This window comes from Rutidosis leptorrhynchoides, chromosome 6 (genome assembly GCF_046630445.1).
Source record: "Rutidosis leptorrhynchoides isolate AG116_Rl617_1_P2 chromosome 6, CSIRO_AGI_Rlap_v1, whole genome shotgun sequence".
Taxonomy (NCBI): Eukaryota; Viridiplantae; Streptophyta; class Magnoliopsida; order Asterales; family Asteraceae; genus Rutidosis; species Rutidosis leptorrhynchoides.
Genome location: NC_092338.1, coordinates 25560541 through 25578879, shown reverse-complemented (window position 1 = coordinate 25578879; position 18339 = coordinate 25560541). Strand labels below are relative to the sequence as shown.

At 34.2% G+C, this 18339-nt stretch overlaps 4 protein-coding genes across 4 annotated transcripts; 2 read left to right on the top strand and 2 right to left on the bottom strand.

Annotated features, from left to right (window-relative positions):
- Window positions 1-1213: 1213 nt before the first annotated feature.
- LOC139855973 (chloroplastic lipocalin-like) lies at window positions 1214-5663 on the bottom strand. Its single transcript, XM_071845208.1, has 5 exons — window positions 5494-5663; window positions 3643-3766; window positions 2861-3088; window positions 2498-2788; window positions 1214-1500 (listed from the first exon to the last, which is right to left on the bottom strand). Exons 1-5 carry the CDS (start codon window positions 5577-5579, stop codon window positions 1225-1227), a joined length of 1005 nt encoding a protein of 334 aa, XP_071701309.1. The 5' UTR covers window positions 5580-5663; the 3' UTR covers window positions 1214-1224.
- A 1502-nt stretch (window positions 5664-7165) lies between these two features.
- Window positions 7166-11358, top strand: LOC139852367 (microtubule-associated protein TORTIFOLIA1-like). Its single transcript, XM_071841652.1, has 6 exons — window positions 7166-7998; window positions 8510-8701; window positions 8777-8867; window positions 8977-9449; window positions 9693-10520; window positions 11033-11358. Exons 1-6 carry the CDS (start codon window positions 7288-7290, stop codon window positions 11228-11230), a joined length of 2493 nt encoding a protein of 830 aa, XP_071697753.1. The 5' UTR covers window positions 7166-7287; the 3' UTR covers window positions 11231-11358.
- On the bottom strand, window positions 11353-13368 carry LOC139853486 (uncharacterized). Its single transcript, XM_071842878.1, has 3 exons — window positions 11829-13368; window positions 11678-11744; window positions 11353-11440 (listed from the first exon to the last, which is right to left on the bottom strand). The coding sequence occupies exons 1-3, from the start codon at window positions 13366-13368 to the stop codon at window positions 11353-11355; spliced, it is 1695 nt and encodes a 564-aa protein (XP_071698979.1).
- Window positions 13369-15958: 2590 nt separating this feature from the next.
- LOC139853485 (albumin-8-like) lies at window positions 15959-16782 on the top strand. The gene is made up of 2 exons (XM_071842877.1): window positions 15959-16160; window positions 16553-16782. Exons 1-2 carry the CDS (start codon window positions 15959-15961, stop codon window positions 16780-16782), a joined length of 432 nt encoding a protein of 143 aa, XP_071698978.1.
- The last annotated feature ends 1557 nt before the right edge of the window (window positions 16783-18339 follow it).

Below are 18339 nucleotides of genomic sequence, written 5' to 3'. Positions count from 1 at the left end.
GTTATGGTTGTTTTGGTTTTAAGGTAAGGTTGTGATATTTCGGTCAATCTTTTTCACATGTAGTTTCAAAGAAAAGAAGGAAAAGGCGCAATTAGGTGGGGATAAGTGTTTTAACGAATTGGAAATTGTTGATTGTTATCTGGAAAATGTTATTAGCTGATTATGAATATGAATGTAGTTGGGAGAAGAATAGAAGTATCTGGAGAATTTGTACACATGGTGGATGGTTAAATGTACTGTTGGTGGAAATCTATTATCTACAAGATCGAATCTTTTCATTATTTACCTGTTACTCCATAACTATTTAGTAATTATATTTGTTACTATTATTTATTATTTATTATTATTATCATTGTAATGTAATATAACTTATATAATAATAATAATATATATAATAATAATAATAATAATAATCATGTATATATAATAATAATAATAATAATAATAATAATAATAAAAGAAAGTGGACAGATTGTTTACATAAATAAAATAATTTGTCTAGGGATAAAATAGTCAATTTTATCATTCAGACTATCTATTCCGCACAAAAAGTAAACACCATTAGTTATTCATTGATCATATCCATATTGTCATCTATACTCATACTGCCATCTATATCCACACAGAGCTTAATAGAGAAAAAAGTAAACAGCCATAAATATTTAATGAATTTATTTAATATTGAGTAATAGTTACTATTTATTTAGTGAATAATTATTTTAGTAACATATATAAATATAAATATAAATGGTGTGCATAAATTATTTTAGAGTAATGAAAAGTTTCATATATACTCCATCAATCAATCAATTCAATATTTATTAATGAATATTCAGCGTAAGAGGTTTCTGATTCTGTAAGTTAGGTTTTTATGATCCAATTAATATATATTGTAGCAAAAAAATTTGTATATGTAAAATCTTGAATATACCATAAATTGAAAAATGCAAGTGATTGATGACATAAAATGGAACCCAAGTATTTTCCAAGATTTTAATGACAAAAATACTAAAACAACTTAGTGATGAACAACTAATTGAGATCTGCAAGGTTATTAGAAAGAAACAACACACACTTCTTTAGTGATTCTAATTTGCTCCAATAAAACGACAAAAATAAAAACAAAAATGAAAAATAAAAATACAATTATGTACATGCAACCATGGCTGTATACTGATGTCAAGAGACACATCTTTGCAGATATAATATAAGGGAGCTTTACAGTTACTTGAAATATAGCTGCACAAGTTTCTTTAAGGTGTCAAAAACACTTGTGAAAGGATCGAACTTAACAGCAGACGTGAGTTCAAGATCAGGAAACTGATTAGTTAGTGCTTGTTGCATTCCGTTCATTGACATCATTGCAGCTAATCGGCTATCCGACACCTCACAGTCTTGTGGAGTGTCCTTAATTTGGGTTGGATCATAGCCATAATCAGCCAACACAAGCTTGTACTTTTCTATAAACTCTGGTCCAGGATTCGGTGTCCTTGAATATATCTGAAAACATCAAGGCCATAGACATGAGTATATGTTGCAGGCTTGCAATACCAAGTCATGTTACAAATCAGTGTAGTGATGACACAATGGAGGGGCCGACGGGTTCCAAAACAGAGGCCAAAACACGACAAATATTTGGTTAGGCCCAAAACACTTTTAGGTTGACCCATAGTAGTAAAAGTCAAGAACCACTTCTGCACATGGGCATACACAGGGGCGGATCTATTGTAAGCCCAGTAGTTGCACGGGACACCACTGAAATACGCGATGTAGTGAAATTTTTTTTTTTTTGGGTTTTTAACTAGTGACAGTGTGACACCACTGGATAGTGTACATTTTATTGAGTGACACCATTGAAATAAGACATCTAGTAGAAATTTTTTTGGGTTTTTTTTTTTTTTAACTGCGAAATTTATTAAAACGCCAAACTTCCCTAGTGAGCAGGAGACAACAAGTGACTACAAATCCTATATCCGCCACTGGGCATACACATTAACAAAGAATATGATGTTGGGTAGTGAGTGCCTTTTAGGCCTGTAAATGAACTGAACGCACATGAAAGGAGCCTATTCGTGTTCATTCATTGAGATTTACCAAACAATCGAATGAACATGAACAGAATGACGAACGGATTTTCTTGTTCATGTTCGTTATGTTTGTTTATGAACATAAACAAATGAATACATAAGTTAATGCTTAACACAAGTTCAATTTATTAAGTCAAACATTATAATGAACATTGACGAACATAATTGAACGAACGATATATGTCTGTGTGCGTTCGTTTTAAATAAACGAACGAAAAATCATGTTCACGTTCATTAATTTAACTAAACGAACGTAAACAAACTTCCCGCCGAACGGTTCACAAAATGTTAGTTGAACGTTCGTTTTTCTTACAGGCTTAGTAACTTTTCATGCTTTGACAGTGTACCATTGAAGCAATCAATTAATGCATAATTGTGTGTTTTCAAGTAAGTGCACTGCATAGGTGTACCTGAATAAAGCTCTTGTCCTTTGCTCCAGAAACAAGAGCAAAATTGTCATAATCAGTATCAATTACATCATACGGTTCTTTCGGAATGAAAGGCAATGTAGGAAACCTCAAAAAACACTTTTCTTTAATCATCTCTTGTCTTTCTAAATCCGACTCCGTTTTCTCGGTATCTTCCACCGAAAGACACTGAACCCGGCCCCGTATACCAGTGATATACCCGTTGGGCCCACCATGAACACAAAAAGTATCTACTTGAATTGCTGGTGTTTCCATATCAAATGTATACACTCCCTGCATTCAGAATCTTGCAGACTCATTTAAACATAAAATTCTTTATTTTGTAAAGTTGTGTTCGAAATCTACCTGGGTGCAGTGGCAATCTTCTTGACCTTGACCAGCAAAACCGCGTTTAAGTGAAGCAACTTCGAACCATCTTCCGGAGTATCTTACGGGATCGAAGTTTCTTGCTGTCATCCCTTTCATCATCATCATCATCAGATTCGAAACCTCGTCAACAGGAAGGGTTGGGATATTGCTCGTGGTACTTGCAATCTGGCATAAATTATTATGCCATAATTCTGTCGCCAAAGCCTGCAATGTGGGTGTCCATATTTAGAAACGACGAACATAAAAAATTTAAAATCTTTTTAGTAAATTATACAAACTTAGTAAAATGTTATTTGCCTGTCGTCATTGTTACAAGAAAATGACAACTATATTTGGATCCACATAGTTTCCTTAATGTGTCAAACTAGATGTAGCAAAAGTTGGTGAAATATGGGCTCCAATTGGGTTGACCTGTCAACTCACTTTTACCCAACCTATTATTATTATACATGCTTTTATTGAATATGATTATAAAAGCTATATCATAAACATTTGTTGTTGGTGGTGTGGTTGTAAGTATTGAATGATTACGAGAGTGTAAGCATTTGAATTTCGACCCAATGACCCATTTGACACACTTCCATTATAGCTATTTAATACATTTTCACCTTTATATAAGGGTTACTAGACGCATTTACTCTATTAACGATGAGCACCGAACCTACAACCACTCGAAGGCCACTAGTAACCATTTCGTTTAGATTATACGCGTCGAAATCCATTGCGATGTTCATGAACAGAGAAGTTAGACACCAAACCTGGTTTGTTGAGGACAATAGTACCAATGAAGCAGCAATCCCTGATACAACATGCCTAGCTACATCCATGCTTAATATTGGTAGCTCAATAGAACATTTGAACCTAATATTATTTGCCACTTTCCTGTATAAAGAAATAAATTGCTACATATTAATATATAAAATTCCATATGCATATTAAATTCCAAAGCTCCTTCACTGCATGTATATTAAAAGGTAGTTACTCATCTGTATATTATTCAATATCCTCCTTAAATCATACACAGAACATTTATCAAACAATTATATTGTTTTATTTATACAAAATAATAAAAGGTTAATACATTAAAATTACATCATTTATAGAGTTCATTACAAACAATTATCAAACAGTTTATTGTCCTCTAGAACTAAATTCAATCAGTAGCTTTGAATCATTCGGATTTTAAACCATTAATCATTCTGTTTATGAAACGCACAAGTTAAATCATAGTAATAACTAAGGCACTGCATTATAATTATTTTACCTTTTTATCAATTAGTAACTGTCAACAAAAAAAAAAAAAAAAAAAAAAAAAAAGGTCACGGATATAACAAATTAACATATTAATGTAAAACTAGTGAAATCACCCGTGAAATCACGGGTTTGTTTAAACGAAACAATTTAATGATAGATATTAAGTGAACGTAAATGCTAAAGTTATTTAGTTTAATGACCCGTAGAACCACATAGTTCGACTAAGAAACTCGTCAACTGAACATTTCATCAAACACCTAAAATGCATATTTAACAATCCACATTCAATCATAAAAGATAAATTTGGTTGTCATTTTATTTTAAGAGTGTAAATTAAAATATAAATGTAGAATTGGTTTCCTTCTGCCTAACTTTTATAAATAATTAATTAAAATAATTTAATTTTAATAATTAAAATAATTATTAATAAGATTTAATAATAATAATTAATTAATAAGATTAAATTTTAATTAAAAATTATTTAGATTAATGACATCATCCACCATGCTTAGATTTTTTTCTTTTTCTTTTTGATTTTTTCTTAACAAAGGAATTAGCCTAATAATGACATCATCATTTTAGCAATATAATAATGACCCGTAGAACCACATAGTTCGACTAAGAAACTCGTCAACTGAACATTTCATCAAACACCTAAAATGCATATTTAACAATCCACATCCAATCATAAAAGATAATATTGGTTGTCATTTTATTTTAAGAGTGTAAATTAAAATATAAATGTAGAATTGGTTTCCTTCTGCTTAACTTTTATAAATAATTAATTAAAATAATTTAAAATAATTTAATTTTAATAATTAAAATAATTATTAATAAGATTTAATAATAATAATTAATTAATAAGATTAAATTTTAATTAAAAATTATTTAGATTAATGACATCATCCACCATGCTTAGATTTTTTTTCTTTTTCTTTTTGATTTTTTTTTAAGAAAGGAATTAGCCTAATAATGACATATCATTTTAGCAATATAATAGTAGATAGATAGATAGATATAGATATAGATAGATATTTCTAATTTCCAATATTGGTGCGAAATTTCCGGATTTATGTGAGATTTACAGATTTTGAGCAGATTTTCAACTATTGTTTCAGTTGCGAGTTATTGCGTGAGATTTCTAATTTGTGCGAGATTGCAATTGTCCATGCGATATTTCCATATTTGTGCGAGATTTTCAATTTTGTGTAAAATAAAATAATGCAGTTGAGGTTTATAATACATACATATACATATATATTTGCAATTAATCACCTTAGGTTTCGAACTGGCGTACTGAAAACACATTACTACAATTTTACAAACCCTAGAGAGAGAAATAGATTTAGGAATACCTGACGATTGGGGGTGAATGTGATGGAAGGAGGAAAATTGTTGATTTTCCTGTGACGGTAGTAGTAGTAAAGTGGTGGCCGGTCATTGTTTGACGCTGGCCGGAAAAAAGTGTATTGAAATTTCAACCACCGTCGGCGATAACGATTGTCCAACTGGTTTTGTGTCTCTGAGAGTGACAGACAACCGGTTAGAATTTGCGCCAAATATCTTACCTGATAAAAAATTAAGTACCATGTACAACTATTGTTCCATAATGTACAACCTCATTAACAAGCTCGAGTGTGACTTTCTCATTACTGTTGGACTTGCTAACAACCATAAAGTTCGTAGTTTTATCAAAGAAAACAAATCTTACTGATTCGTAAGTATCATAAATTTCTTTAAACGTGCAATGGAAACTTGAAATGATGTTAGGTTTGTAATCGTTAATATCATAACGTGCTCATTGAATTGGAATCGTAATTTAATTAATAAATAATAATGTGCTCATTGAAATGATGTTAGGTTAGTATTCGTTAATATCATAAATTTCTTCACACGTGCAATTGAAACTTGAAGTATTAATAATAAAAAAAAGGTTGCATAAATGGAGTGGTTGTATAGGGGAAGGGGGATGATTCTCACACACACTTTTTTGATCCTCACACACCAATTGAGTATTATTAGAATAGTAAAAAGTTAAAATAGGTGTGTGAGGATCAAAAAAGTGAGTGTGAGAATCATCCCCCATAGGGGAATTAAACGATTTATGATGTATAACCATATAATGTGAGAACTTGTAGTTGTTATTATAGCACACATTCTTTATGTCTCAATACAAATAATGGTACTCCATATAATTTATCTATTTTTTAGAACAACAAAATTATATAAAACTAACAAGATGCTAGAAAGAAATTACAAAGAGTTCTAAGAGATTTTGAAACCAAACATTCTAGTTAATATTAGCTAACTTAACTCTAAAGCGTAACCAATCAAAGACAGAATTAACAATGAAATCAAAGATGTGGCTCTTTTTGAACGATCCAGAGTTCAAGATAACATCGTTTTTATACTTCCAAATTGACCAAAGGATGGCGATGCAAGTGCACTGGTTCAAATTTGACGTGTTTTAATAAACTGTTAAAATTAGTAGTGATCAAAGATTTCAATTAGAGGTTATTGGTAAAACAATTTACATTCCTAATGGTAATACAGTTGTGCCATTTATATTCAAAACCAATGAAGAAGATCATAAGACAATAAGGGTATGTTATATTTATTTTTCGTAACATTTCTAAGAATGTGTATCTTTTTGTACTTTTGTAATATGTTTTGCGCATTCTCTAAGGCTCTAACGATTTGTTTGAGTGAGGGTGATAATATTTTAACTGTGATGGTTGAATGTAAAACTCGAAGTTCTCATATTGAGCATCCATTATCATAGAAAGGTGATATTTTAACTAACAAAATAGAAAAAATTACTAATAATATAAGTATAGTATAAGTTGTTAAAATACACAATTATATACTGAATTTCTTTTAATTAAATTATTATTCCCATTCCCATTCCCATTCCCATTCCCATTCCCATTCCCAAACATTTTATGTACTACGTATTTGTCTACTAGAAATAGTACCCCGTATTTGTATTTCAACAAATAAACTAAAAATAGGTACGCTAGGGTCTTTGCGGCTCAATTTTCCATTTCAATTTCATCATCCAAATTTCAACACACACTTTAAAATCTTCAATCTAAATTCAAATCTTGAATTCTTTGAATCTTGAACTAAATTTTTTTGTGGCAACAACAATGGCAACTACCAAATCACTGAAATACAAGAAACCCCCAACAACACCATCACCGCCACCACCATCAGCGTCAAGATCTTCATCACTCTCATCCCATCTCGCCATGATTGAACTCAAACAAAGAATCTTGACCTCAATTTCAAAACTTTCCGACCGAGACACCCACCAAATCGCCGTTGAAGATCTTGAACAAATCATCCAAACCCTATCACCAGATGGCATCACAATGCTTCTTAATTCACTCTACGATGCCACAAGTGACAACAACAACAAACCGGCAGTTAAAAAAGAATCAATTCGTTTACTTTACTTCGTATGTGCAACTCATACTGAATTAGCATCTACCCATTTGATAAAGATTATAGCCCACATTGTTAAAAGGCTTAAAGACTCCGATTCAGGTGTGAAAGACACGTGTCGTGATGCAATTGGACAGCTTTCTTGGTTGTATTTGAAAGGGGAAAATGGGGTTGCTGTTGAGATTGGGTCTGTTGTTATGTTGTTTGTGAAACCATTATTTGAAGCCTTAAATGATCAAAATAAAGGGGTTCAAGCTGGTGCAGCAATGTGCTTGGCTAAAATGGTGGAAATGGCTTCTGACCCACCTATTTTGACATTTCAGAAGCTTTGTGCTAGGATCTGCAAGTATCTTAATAACCCTAATTTCTTGGCTAAAGGTCCACTTTTGCAAGTGGTTTCTAGTCTTTCTCAGGTTTACTCATTCTCTATATTTCAATCAATATGATTATAACATCATAACATGTTAAGAACATACATGAAGTCATACCATGTGAATTTGCCTTTAGGTTTATATATACTTATGTGATTGTAACATGCTGTTTTGTGACAATCTAATTAATTGCTTACTACCTGTAAGAATATACTAAAAAGAGTGCCATATAAGTTTGCCTATAGGCTAGATTCATATTTATCTTTGTGTTTCAAACATTTTTTTTAACTGTTTATTTTAATGTTGTCGATTTATTATAAGCATCTACTTAGAATCGTACCATGTGAGTTTGCTTTTAGGTTGCATATCCTTATGTGATTGTACAAGGATCAGTCCTTCAATTTTAGATACTTAATTTCATACTAGTTGTAACAAAGCTGCTTATTAAAGGCTAAATTAGATTATCTTATTGTACAAGGATCAATCCTTCAATTTTAGAGACTGAGTTTCATGCTTATATTGTGCACATAAAATTTTACATATCTGGTTGTAGGTTGGTGCTATTTCTCCACAAGGTTTGGAGCCACTGCTACAAAGTATTCACGATTGCCTTACCAATTCCGATTGGGCAACTCGAAAAGCAGCTGCTGATGCATTAAATGCTTTGGCTTTGCATTCAAGCAGCTTGATAACAGGAAGGACGGGCCCTACTATAACCGCCCTCGAGGCTTGCCGCTTTGATAAGGTTAAGCTAAAATAAGTCAACTTTTTCCTCTTCAAAGTCAATATAACTAAAATTTAGTGTATTACTGTATTGCAGATAAAACCTGCTAGAGACAGTATAATAGAAGCTTTGCAACAATGGCAAGGTTTTTCAGGTGGTTCTGAAGATCATAAAGCATCTGGTCACGGTATGTATTAGGTTCTTTGTTAGATATTGTAATACTGAAGGTGGTAATTTGGCTTGAAACAAAATCTGTTGCTGAATTTTTAATGTGTAAATCTTTTTCAATCCTTTAGATGCTAAAGATTCTAAACCAGTTAAGTCGGATGAAAGAAAAGCAGAGGCCCCACCAAAGAATGATGAAACCGAGGGTAGTAACGTACCCGAGAAGGCTTCGGGAATCTTGAAAAAGAAAGCACCTGCTTTAAGTGATAAAGAACTGAACCCCGAGTTCTTTCAAAGACTTGAAAGACGGGTTTCTGGTGAAGTTGAAGTGGTCGTCCCTCGAAGATTTGTGAGGTCGTCTAATGAGCAAAATGGAGATGAGTCGAGCCTTAATGACATGGATGCCGGTTCACAACAGTCAAAAGAGAGCTATCAAAAAGTGGATCGAGGAATCGGTGGTCCTTCTAGAAGGCGAGAATATGAAGATATGAATGACCCGATTCAAAGGGAGGGATCTAGGAATAATAATGGAAATTGGTTGGCTATTCAGAGGCAATTACTACAACTCGAGAGGCAACAGGCTCATCTCATGAACATGTTGCAGGTATTTTTTGATTACATATAATTAATTATATTTTTTCTTACATTAGAGGCGGGGAATCGAGGGTTGTGCAGGTAAGGTAATGGGTCAAACTAGGGTCTGTTTCCTATTAAGCATTTTTATATTTTTACCTGTTACTAATAAATTTCAACCTAGAGTGACTTGACCTGTTTTCATACAAATGGGCCGAAATTGCCACTTCTAGTTTGCATGTTCTTATGTTAAAAGGTTTTCTTGGTATTGCAGGATTTCATGGGTGGATCTCATGATGGCATGTTGACTCTGGAGAACAGAGTGCGTGGTCTTGAGCGAGTAGTTGAAGACATGGCTCGTGATCTGTCACTGTCGGGAAATAATCGAAGAGGTGGAAATTATATGATGGGATTCGAGGAATCGGGCAGAACATTAGGCAAGTACAATGGTTTTTCCGATTATCCCAATACCAAATTGGGTAGGAATGATGACCCGATTTCTTACATGGGTTCAAGTATGAGGGGTAGAGGATCTTCATGGAGAGGAGACGGGCCCGAAAGTTGGGACTACCCTTCATACGGGGCCCGAAACCCACAAATGGGTTTACGGAGAGGTATAGATGTAAGGTCACCTAAATCTGACAATGGAAGTGAACCCGTTAATAGGAGAGGTTGGGGGGATAAAGCATCTGGGCCCGCTAGGTTCGGGGAGGGCCCGTCAGCTAGAAGTGTATGGCAAGCTTCGAAAGATGAAGCTACGTTGGAAGCAATTAGGGTGGCGGGTGATGACAGTGGGCCCGCCAGGGTGGCGGTTCCTGAAATGGTTGCTGAAGCGATGGGTGATGAGAATGTGCAGGATCGGGACCCGGTGAGGACGGCTTGGAGTAATGCTATGGATGCGCTTCACGTGGGTGATGTGGATACGGCTTTTGCTGAAGTTTTGTCGACGGGAGATGATTTGTTACTTGTGAAGATAATGGACAGAACGGGCCCCGTAATTGATCAGCTCTCGAGTGAAGTCGGGACCGAAGTTCTGCATGCTGTTGCCCAGTTTCTTCCTGATCAAAACGTGTTTGATATCTGCTTGTCCTGGCTTCAACAGGTATCTAGCCCTTAGTGCTACATTTGAGCATGCTTTCTATAACTTTATTCCTTATTTATAACTCAAAGCTAGCATGAATACATACTGGTACCAAATTTATTAAAGAAAAGTCAGTATTAGATAGGAATATTTATACTTTACAATTAGTTCATATGAGTTAATAAACTAAGGAATATTTATACTTCACAATTAATTTATCTGAGTTTATAAACTTATATATGGTAACGTCTAACATTCTCCATCATTTCTTGGAAATTAAATTACATAAAATTATATAATCGTTGAAAAAGTTCATAGCTTTAGTGCAACTACCCGGAATAAATAGACGAAACAGTAGTACCATCCTGTCATAATTTTTTTTTTTTTCATTTTTTTATTATTATTATTATTTTAATTTTTTGGTTCTAGAAGGTAAATGCAAGGTTTAGAATTATTAGCAATAACTATAGCCAATTTCCGCAGGTTCTTTAAAACGAACTGACATTTTAAATTTCATTCTTTGTTATCTGCAGTTGCTCGATATGATTGTAGAAAACGGAACGGATAATGTGGAACTGCCAATGGAATTGAAAAAGGAGATATTGGTGAATTTAAATGAGGCGGCTTCAACTATTGAACCACCTGAAGACTGGGAAGGAATGGTTCCAGACCAACTTTTGTTGCAGTTGGCATCTGCATGGGAATTCGATCTGCATCAACTTAACAAGTGATCACGTATGTGCATTAGTATATGAAGCACTCATATTTTGATTTTTTTGAAATTAACAGTGAAGTTTTTTTGGTTATTGTGTTCGGTTTATAGCTTTAACATCAAAATGTAGATGAAATCATATCATATTTGCGGTCTGTTCTTTCTATTAAACAAAGAGTAGTGAAAAGGTTTTGTATTGTATGTGATACTTTTTATCTGTGGCTGTGTTCTGCAATTGCAAGAGAATACAATTAGAAAAATTAAATAACAAGTACTAAAAAAGAGATAATTACAATCATCAGATTTTTTTATAAATATTAATAACAAAATGTTAGGGGTAGTAGAGTAAAATCACATATGTTTGGCATTTACAGCAATGCTGTGCAATTAAAGCCAATTACTACAAATGCACTTGTAGGAATATGATGAAATTTATCACACAAGTATGATTATTAAATCAAATTACCTCAATATGTCACCATCTTTTTTAGCTTTAAGATATGCAAATACTTCCTCCAGTCTACTAATTCTGCCTTCAAGTTTCAATCCAAGCGTAAAAATCTCATCGTCGTCGTCGTCGTCGTCATCATCGTCGTCATGATCATCATCACCACCACCATCTTCATCGCCACCGCCGCCACCGCCGCCACTACCATCATCATCATCGTCATTATCATCATCGCCATCTGCAGCAGCAGCAGCAACAGCAGCAACAGCAGCAACATTTTTACCCATAGAAATTTTGGATCCTTCAGTTCCGGAGTCGTCTTTGACTATGTTTTCAGTGTCATTATTACCCATTGAAGAAGACTGAAAACAACACGTTTCGGTTGACTTATTAAGCCACTCAGGATATCTAGCAGTAACATAAGGTTCAGACAATCGAGACGGAACATACAATTTAGAATCTTTAACTGGCCGATAGTAAAATCCCCAGGCGATTTCTGGTGATTCATTGGTTCGTGCCACGTCACCAGGAACATCTTGGTTCAACCCAAATTGCATTGCAACTCTATGCGGTAAATACTGTTCGATACAGTCTTTATCGATCCCAACCAACTCAGAAACTCTCAAACAACGAGCCCACGACTCCAATTCTTCATCTAAACAATCATCAATTACAACCCACCTTCCTTTTTTCTGATAAATATTACTAAAAACTGAATCATCATAAGGCTGCCAACAAAAATCTTCAAAAGCACAAGCATCAATTGAGCCAATGTTCACTAATTTCCGTTTCTTCTTATCCCATTTTTCGAATCTTGGGTTGCAAGTAGATCCAGGATTAGGCCTAATTTTTCCAAATCTCTCCCAAATCCAAATTTGAACAAGTTGTAATGGAGCCCACACAATAACAGGGGTCTCATCAGTAACTATACTAGTGTTTAACAACCTTAAATCTCTATAGATACTAGCAAGTACAGCAGGTGCAAGAGCAAGTTTTGTTCCTCTAGCTAAATGAATTGCAATGTTAGTAACATTCTTTGAAACTGTGGAGAATGAACAAGGGAAAACAAACCTAGATAACCACAACGCAAGAAACGCTTCATGCTCGATTTCGCTTCCGCTGTCTTTAAATTTCTTCAACCAACCAAACTGATAGACTTTGTTGTACTTATCTTTCGTTATCTCGGACCTTGCTTTTTTTAATTTCGCTATAACAGTTTCTGATTCATCTTCGATATTACTAAAAATAGATTTACCTAAAACAGGATAACCTCCAATAACCATCATATCCTCTAAAGTAATTGTAACTTCTCCCCAAACAAACACAAAAGATTTGGTCTGGTCACACCATTTTTCTGCAAACCCTAATAACAAGTTTTCATCTTTTGTAATTTCGTAACAAGAGTTTAATATGGCATCGTGTATACCTGCCTTTTTCCAGGTAGATTTGTGTACGGAATGCATACTATCAACCCAATATTTCCAACCCTTTGGTGGGGTTCTCCAGCCATTGAAGGAAACCTTTAAAGCTTGAATCTTTGGATCAGATGAATGATTTGGGGAAAAGGGTTGTTGAAGATCGACGGAAGTAGAAGTGGGTTTTAGAAAACGGGCGATTTTTCGGGTCGGGTGATGACGTTTAGTCGGATCGGGTGAAACCATTTTTACCATAAGTTCCTCCCTTTCTTCCATGATGGTTTCGTCATCCATTTGTTGGAGCTCAAGAAATGAAGAATTGAAGGTTGCTGACAAAAGGTGGGAAATTTGAACGAATATTTAATTACGATTTTGAAATGGTGATTGGGGAAGGTGGTAAAGAAAGGGGTTTACATTACAAATTTAACCTAATCTGGTTTTTGACTACCGACTACTGACTACTGAGTTGTATTATGGTAGTATTACTACTAGTATGGTACACCGTTAAAAGATTTACTTACAAATATATAAACATAGTGTTGTAATTAATCCATTTGTTAGTAATTGGTACATTTTTACCTTCTTTTTTTTAACTATTAACTTGTACATATCATTTCCTATTTTTAACTATTAAATTAAAATTAGAAGAATGTTAATGTAGGGTTACGTTTATACATTATCACAAAATGTTAATTTTTCATATTATAACGTGTCTTTTATGCTAAAATTTCAGAAAGTCAATTTATTCAAGTAAAAATGTAGTTTCATATTGAAAAACTTAATTGTGCAATTAATGTTTAATTATAGTATGGGCTATGAATATCATTTTCTTTAAAATTAAAAGGATATACTCTACTACTTTACATGAACGGTAATCTTAGATTTGTTGGATTTACATGCTTTTGTTACATGTACATGTGAGGTACAGTCAAATTTTCATGGAATCAGCTAAGCTTTAAACTGATGAACTAAAAAAGTTATTTTACCAATTTGGGAATGATATGTTTGGTTATTTCTTATGTTTGGTTAACTTGTACATACCATTTTCTATTTTAACTATTAATATTAAAAGGATACACTCTACTTTACATGAATGGTAATATTTGATTTCTTGAATTTACATGCTTTTGTTTCATATACATGTGAGGGTACAGTCACATTTTCATGGAATCAGCTAATATGTAAGATGATGAACTTAAAAGGTTTATGTACCAAATTGGGAACGATACATGTGCAACAATTACCAACATCAAACATTAATTGCACTATAGCATGATTTTATGCAGCATCCAACAAACAGAAAGACTGAAGTTTGAATTGAAGATAGAAAGCTTGATGTCGAAATAGGTGAGTACGACGACACAAACTTCCTCTCTATCTTTTATACCAATAATTACTATTGTTAATCCATTAACCGTGATTATAAGTTTCCGAAACTACAAAGATGGATGTGTGAGAAAATCTCATAAAGAGACATAGATTCTAGAGAAAACTTGGTAAAACGGAAACCATTGTTGTATTTTTAAGGTAAACTCATACACATTATGTGACTTTCCCACGAATATATATAGTTTACCCCTAAAGTTAAACTCAGAACCTTTTAATGAAAATAGTTATCTCGATATTCGATATTGTTAGGCCAATGGCCATTTTATTACCAACTATTGTTATAACTTACAAGTATAATCAATATAAAAAACAAATATATACTCTTCCACGTACCAAGTTACAAAATATGCATAATTATATGATACGCATCGCTTAAATATAAACATTAGTATTGTTACTTATTAACCGAATTCGAGTTCACGGAACATACAAATTTCAATGTATGTGAGATTTAAAGTCCAAACAAATTTTTTTGAGTAATTCGCAATAACATCATAGCTAAATTTTTAGTCATCAAAAAGCTAAATTATTCAATCAATATATTTGTAAAAATCTTATTATTAAGTTATTTTTTGTTTTGAATTCGGTTTTCGATTTATTTGAATTTGAAAAATTCAAAATCAAAAACCGAATCGAAATTCAAATACCGAATTCGCTTTCGGTTGCATTCGATTCGAAAATCGTTTTTCAAATTCGATTTGGCTTTGAATGGTTTGAAAACAATTCGGTATTCGAATTAAACGCTTTCGGACCAAATATTTCAAACCCCTAAAGAAAAAACTTCACTTTGTATTTAGGCAATAAAAATCACAAAGCATAATATTAGAGTGTATGTATATAATTTATATGTTCATATGAAAGTTTACTAAAGAATAAATAGAGTTAATATTTAGTTATTTAATTTGACGGTTAAAATTAAAAGGGGGTAACCCTTCAATCTTGGCAGGAAATACAAAATGATATTTTTGGTGGGTAAATTCTTTTGGATGTAGCATTCTGACATGCGAGAAATACCAACTAGGGACGCTGCCCGCTAGACCCCTGCATTGGAGTGATGCCCCCTTGACCCTGGTTTATTTCCGGGACAAATTTAGTTGAACGAGCGTACATTTCGTACTCTTCAAATTAATCATTGAATTTAACTACATATATAACCTTTGCTTTCAAATACATCACACATTAACCAAAATAATTGTCCAAACATATACATCTTTATCAAAATTGACGTCAGGAGAAACACATTAACACAATAGCACAGGCGTCGTCCCACAAGACACAAGTAACAAACTAAAGCAAAGTTACAAATGGGTTTATGGTCCACACTACGTACGTGTTACTAATTTTCTTCGACCTTCAACAAATGGATTTAAAAAATTCACACGTACTCACCATGCAATTGTTCAAACCACCTATAAATACACCATACATCTCTTATACCAATTACACATCAAAATCTAAATACCGATTCCATCAAAATACTCACATATATAATACAATGGCAAGGTTTTCACTTGTTGCAGTTCTCGCCCTTGTAGCCATTGCGGTAGTTGCTGAGGCCTCAGCCAAAACCGTCACCATCACCACTGTCGAAGAGAACCCTTTTGGCAGAAGATCAACTGGATCCGGCTGCAGCCAGCAGATGATGGACCCGCAGATGCTCAATGACTGCAGGATGTACCTCATGTCGACTACACAAGGTCCGGTCACACCACCACTTATGTTACTATTATTTGTATGAGAAATTATATACAGACCCAAAATTTTCGTTTAAAACTTGGTGTCAGCCATATATCTAACGCATGAAACCCGCAATGACTCTGGGTTGCCCGCAAAGCGGGTAGTCGCCCTGAGATTAGCCGGCTCACAAAGCGGGTTGAAAAATTAGTTGGAAAATTAGTTATACCTAAAAAAAATGGACCTTTTCTGAAAATAGAAATGCTAGCTAGGACTAGTTGAATATAGTTTCTCTATTATGTATACTAGTACTAGTAATTACTCATTAATATCAATTAATATAATACTAATATATTTATTATTATTATAAATGGAAACTGAAGTTAAGCATGGTAATAATGGTGCATGTACACAGGAAGAAGGCAAGGGTCACGTAGAACAGAACCACAGCAGCAGATGCAAATGTGCTGCAATCAGCTGAGGATGATGCAGGAACCAGAGTGCATGTGTGAGGGGTTGAAGATGATGATGAACACACAAATGCAACAACAGATGATGGGTCAGATGATGCGCATGGCTATGAACCTCCCCATGGAATGTGGTCTCATGAACCAACCCTGTCAAATGCAAGCTGTCTTGATCTAAACATGGCTAGGCTGTTTAAGCCAATATGAATCCGTATCGAATAAAATGAGACTCAATAACACACCATCGTGTGTATCAAATGTAATCGATCTAGTACATTGTATCGTGTGTCTCATTATAAATAAATTATGATCTTACCCCTTATGTTCTGTTTTCAGCATTGCATATTAACAGTTAAACCTTGTGTTGCAGCTCATGTGGTAGTGGCTTGTCTCTCTTATCGAGAGGTCAGGAGTTCGATTCCCGTGGGGTGCAACATTGCACACAAGGTTGCCCCCTTAACCCTTGAATTCCACCCAAGGGTACCTTTCGCACATCGCGTTGCAGGGGTAGTGGGGAGGGGGGGTTTTACCGCCCTTGCCCTCGGATTGGGCCGGGTTTCCTCCTAGGCAGCAGTTGGGGTGGGTTATAAAACTACGGGAGATGAACGCGTGGGTAGTTTAGTCCCCCAGGGTGATCCCGAACTGGTGTTCATAAAAATTATTAACAGTAAAAAACATGCATAGTAAAGGTTAAAAATAATAATTGTTGTAAATTTAGTGTAATTTTGGGTTTTAATCTACACTTGTAAATGGGTTTGGAGGTACGGAGTGTACACCCATTAAGTGATAGATTACCCGAACCCAAAAGTGGTTTTCCATTATTTACTATCATGACTTGGTCTACCTGAAATTTGACTAAGTGTTTTCAGTACTAAGTTTTCTTAGTAAGCTGAAATTTGGCTAAGTGTTTTGTGCTGGTTGTTCTGCATTGCTGGTCCCTGTGCTGGTTGTTCTGCGCGGCTGGTCCCTGTGCTGGTTGTTTAGCGCAGCTGGTCCCTGTGCTGGTTGTTCTGCGCAGCTGGTCCCTGTGCTGGTTGTTCTGCGCAGCTGGTCTTGTTTGCTGGTTCCTCTGCGCTGCTGGTCCTGTATGCTGCTGTATGCTGACTTTTGCGCTGCTGGTCCTGTTTGCTGATTTTTGCGCTGCTGGTCCTTTTGCAGTGCTGGTTCTTAAGAGACAGCAGTAAGAAAACACTTAACACAATTTTGAGTGATTACGGAAGAATTATTCTTGCACCCACTTTTGCTTTAGTGGTTGAAGGAATAATACTTGTTTATTATAAAGTGATCACTCATGCTTTGATAGTTGTAAAATATAATATTTGTTTATTGTAAAAGTAACAACTTTTACTTTAATGATGGAAGTGATAATATTTGTTTATAGAAATATTCTTCCTGTAACCACTTTTGAATATTATAGAAGATACTTTTATTAATCAATCGACCAATTGATTTTAATAAAAGACTCTTTCATGATTAAGGGTGTATATAAATATATTAACTAATATGCATGAGTAAAAATACACAAGTTACGAACACCAAAATATTCTTCTGCAAAAGGAATTCTTGTTTCTGCCAAAACAAGAATTTAATCTCTGTCTTATCCCAAAGTGATATTCGTGTAACCCAGGCTATAAGGGTCGAATAATTACTTTCGGAAAGTGATACCACGATTCAGTGATTTATCCGGCTATCGATTATTTTACCCTACACGAAAGAATTTAATAAAACCTCCAAC

Bases quoted from the DNA above. Each gene is read 5' to 3' on its own strand.
- LOC139855973 (XM_071845208.1), bottom strand. From the start codon at position 5,579: ATGACCGGCCACCACTTTACTACTACTACCGTCACAGGAAAATCAACA. The intron at 3,089-3,642 runs GTTTGGTGTCTA...CCCACATTGCAG, and splicing joins TATTGTCCTCAACAAACCAG to GCTTTGGCGACAGAATTATG. The intron at 1,501-2,497 runs GTACACCTATGC...TGATGTTTTCAG, and splicing joins AGGACAAGAGCTTTATTCAG to ATATATTCAAGGACACCGAA.
- LOC139852367 (XM_071841652.1), top strand. From the start codon at position 7,288: ATGGCAACTACCAAATCACTGAAATACAAGAAACCCCCAACAACACCA. The intron at 7,999-8,509 runs GTTTACTCATTC...ATCTGGTTGTAG, and splicing joins TGGTTTCTAGTCTTTCTCAG to GTTGGTGCTATTTCTCCACA. The intron at 8,702-8,776 runs GTTAAGCTAAAA...ACTGTATTGCAG, and splicing joins AGGCTTGCCGCTTTGATAAG to ATAAAACCTGCTAGAGACAG.
- LOC139853486 (XM_071842878.1), bottom strand. From the start codon at position 13,368: ATGGATGACGAAACCATCATGGAAGAAAGGGAGGAACTTATGGTAAAA. The intron at 11,745-11,828 runs GTGGTGGTGATG...TGAAACTTGAAG, and splicing joins CGGCGGTGGCGATGAAGATG to GCAGAATTAGTAGACTGGAG. The intron at 11,441-11,677 runs GTAATTTGATTT...TTGCAATTGCAG, and splicing joins AAAGATGGTGACATATTGAG to AACACAGCCACAGATAAAAA.
- LOC139853485 (XM_071842877.1), top strand. From the start codon at position 15,959: ATGGCAAGGTTTTCACTTGTTGCAGTTCTCGCCCTTGTAGCCATTGCG. The intron at 16,161-16,552 runs GTCCGGTCACAC...GCATGTACACAG, and splicing joins CCTCATGTCGACTACACAAG to GAAGAAGGCAAGGGTCACGT.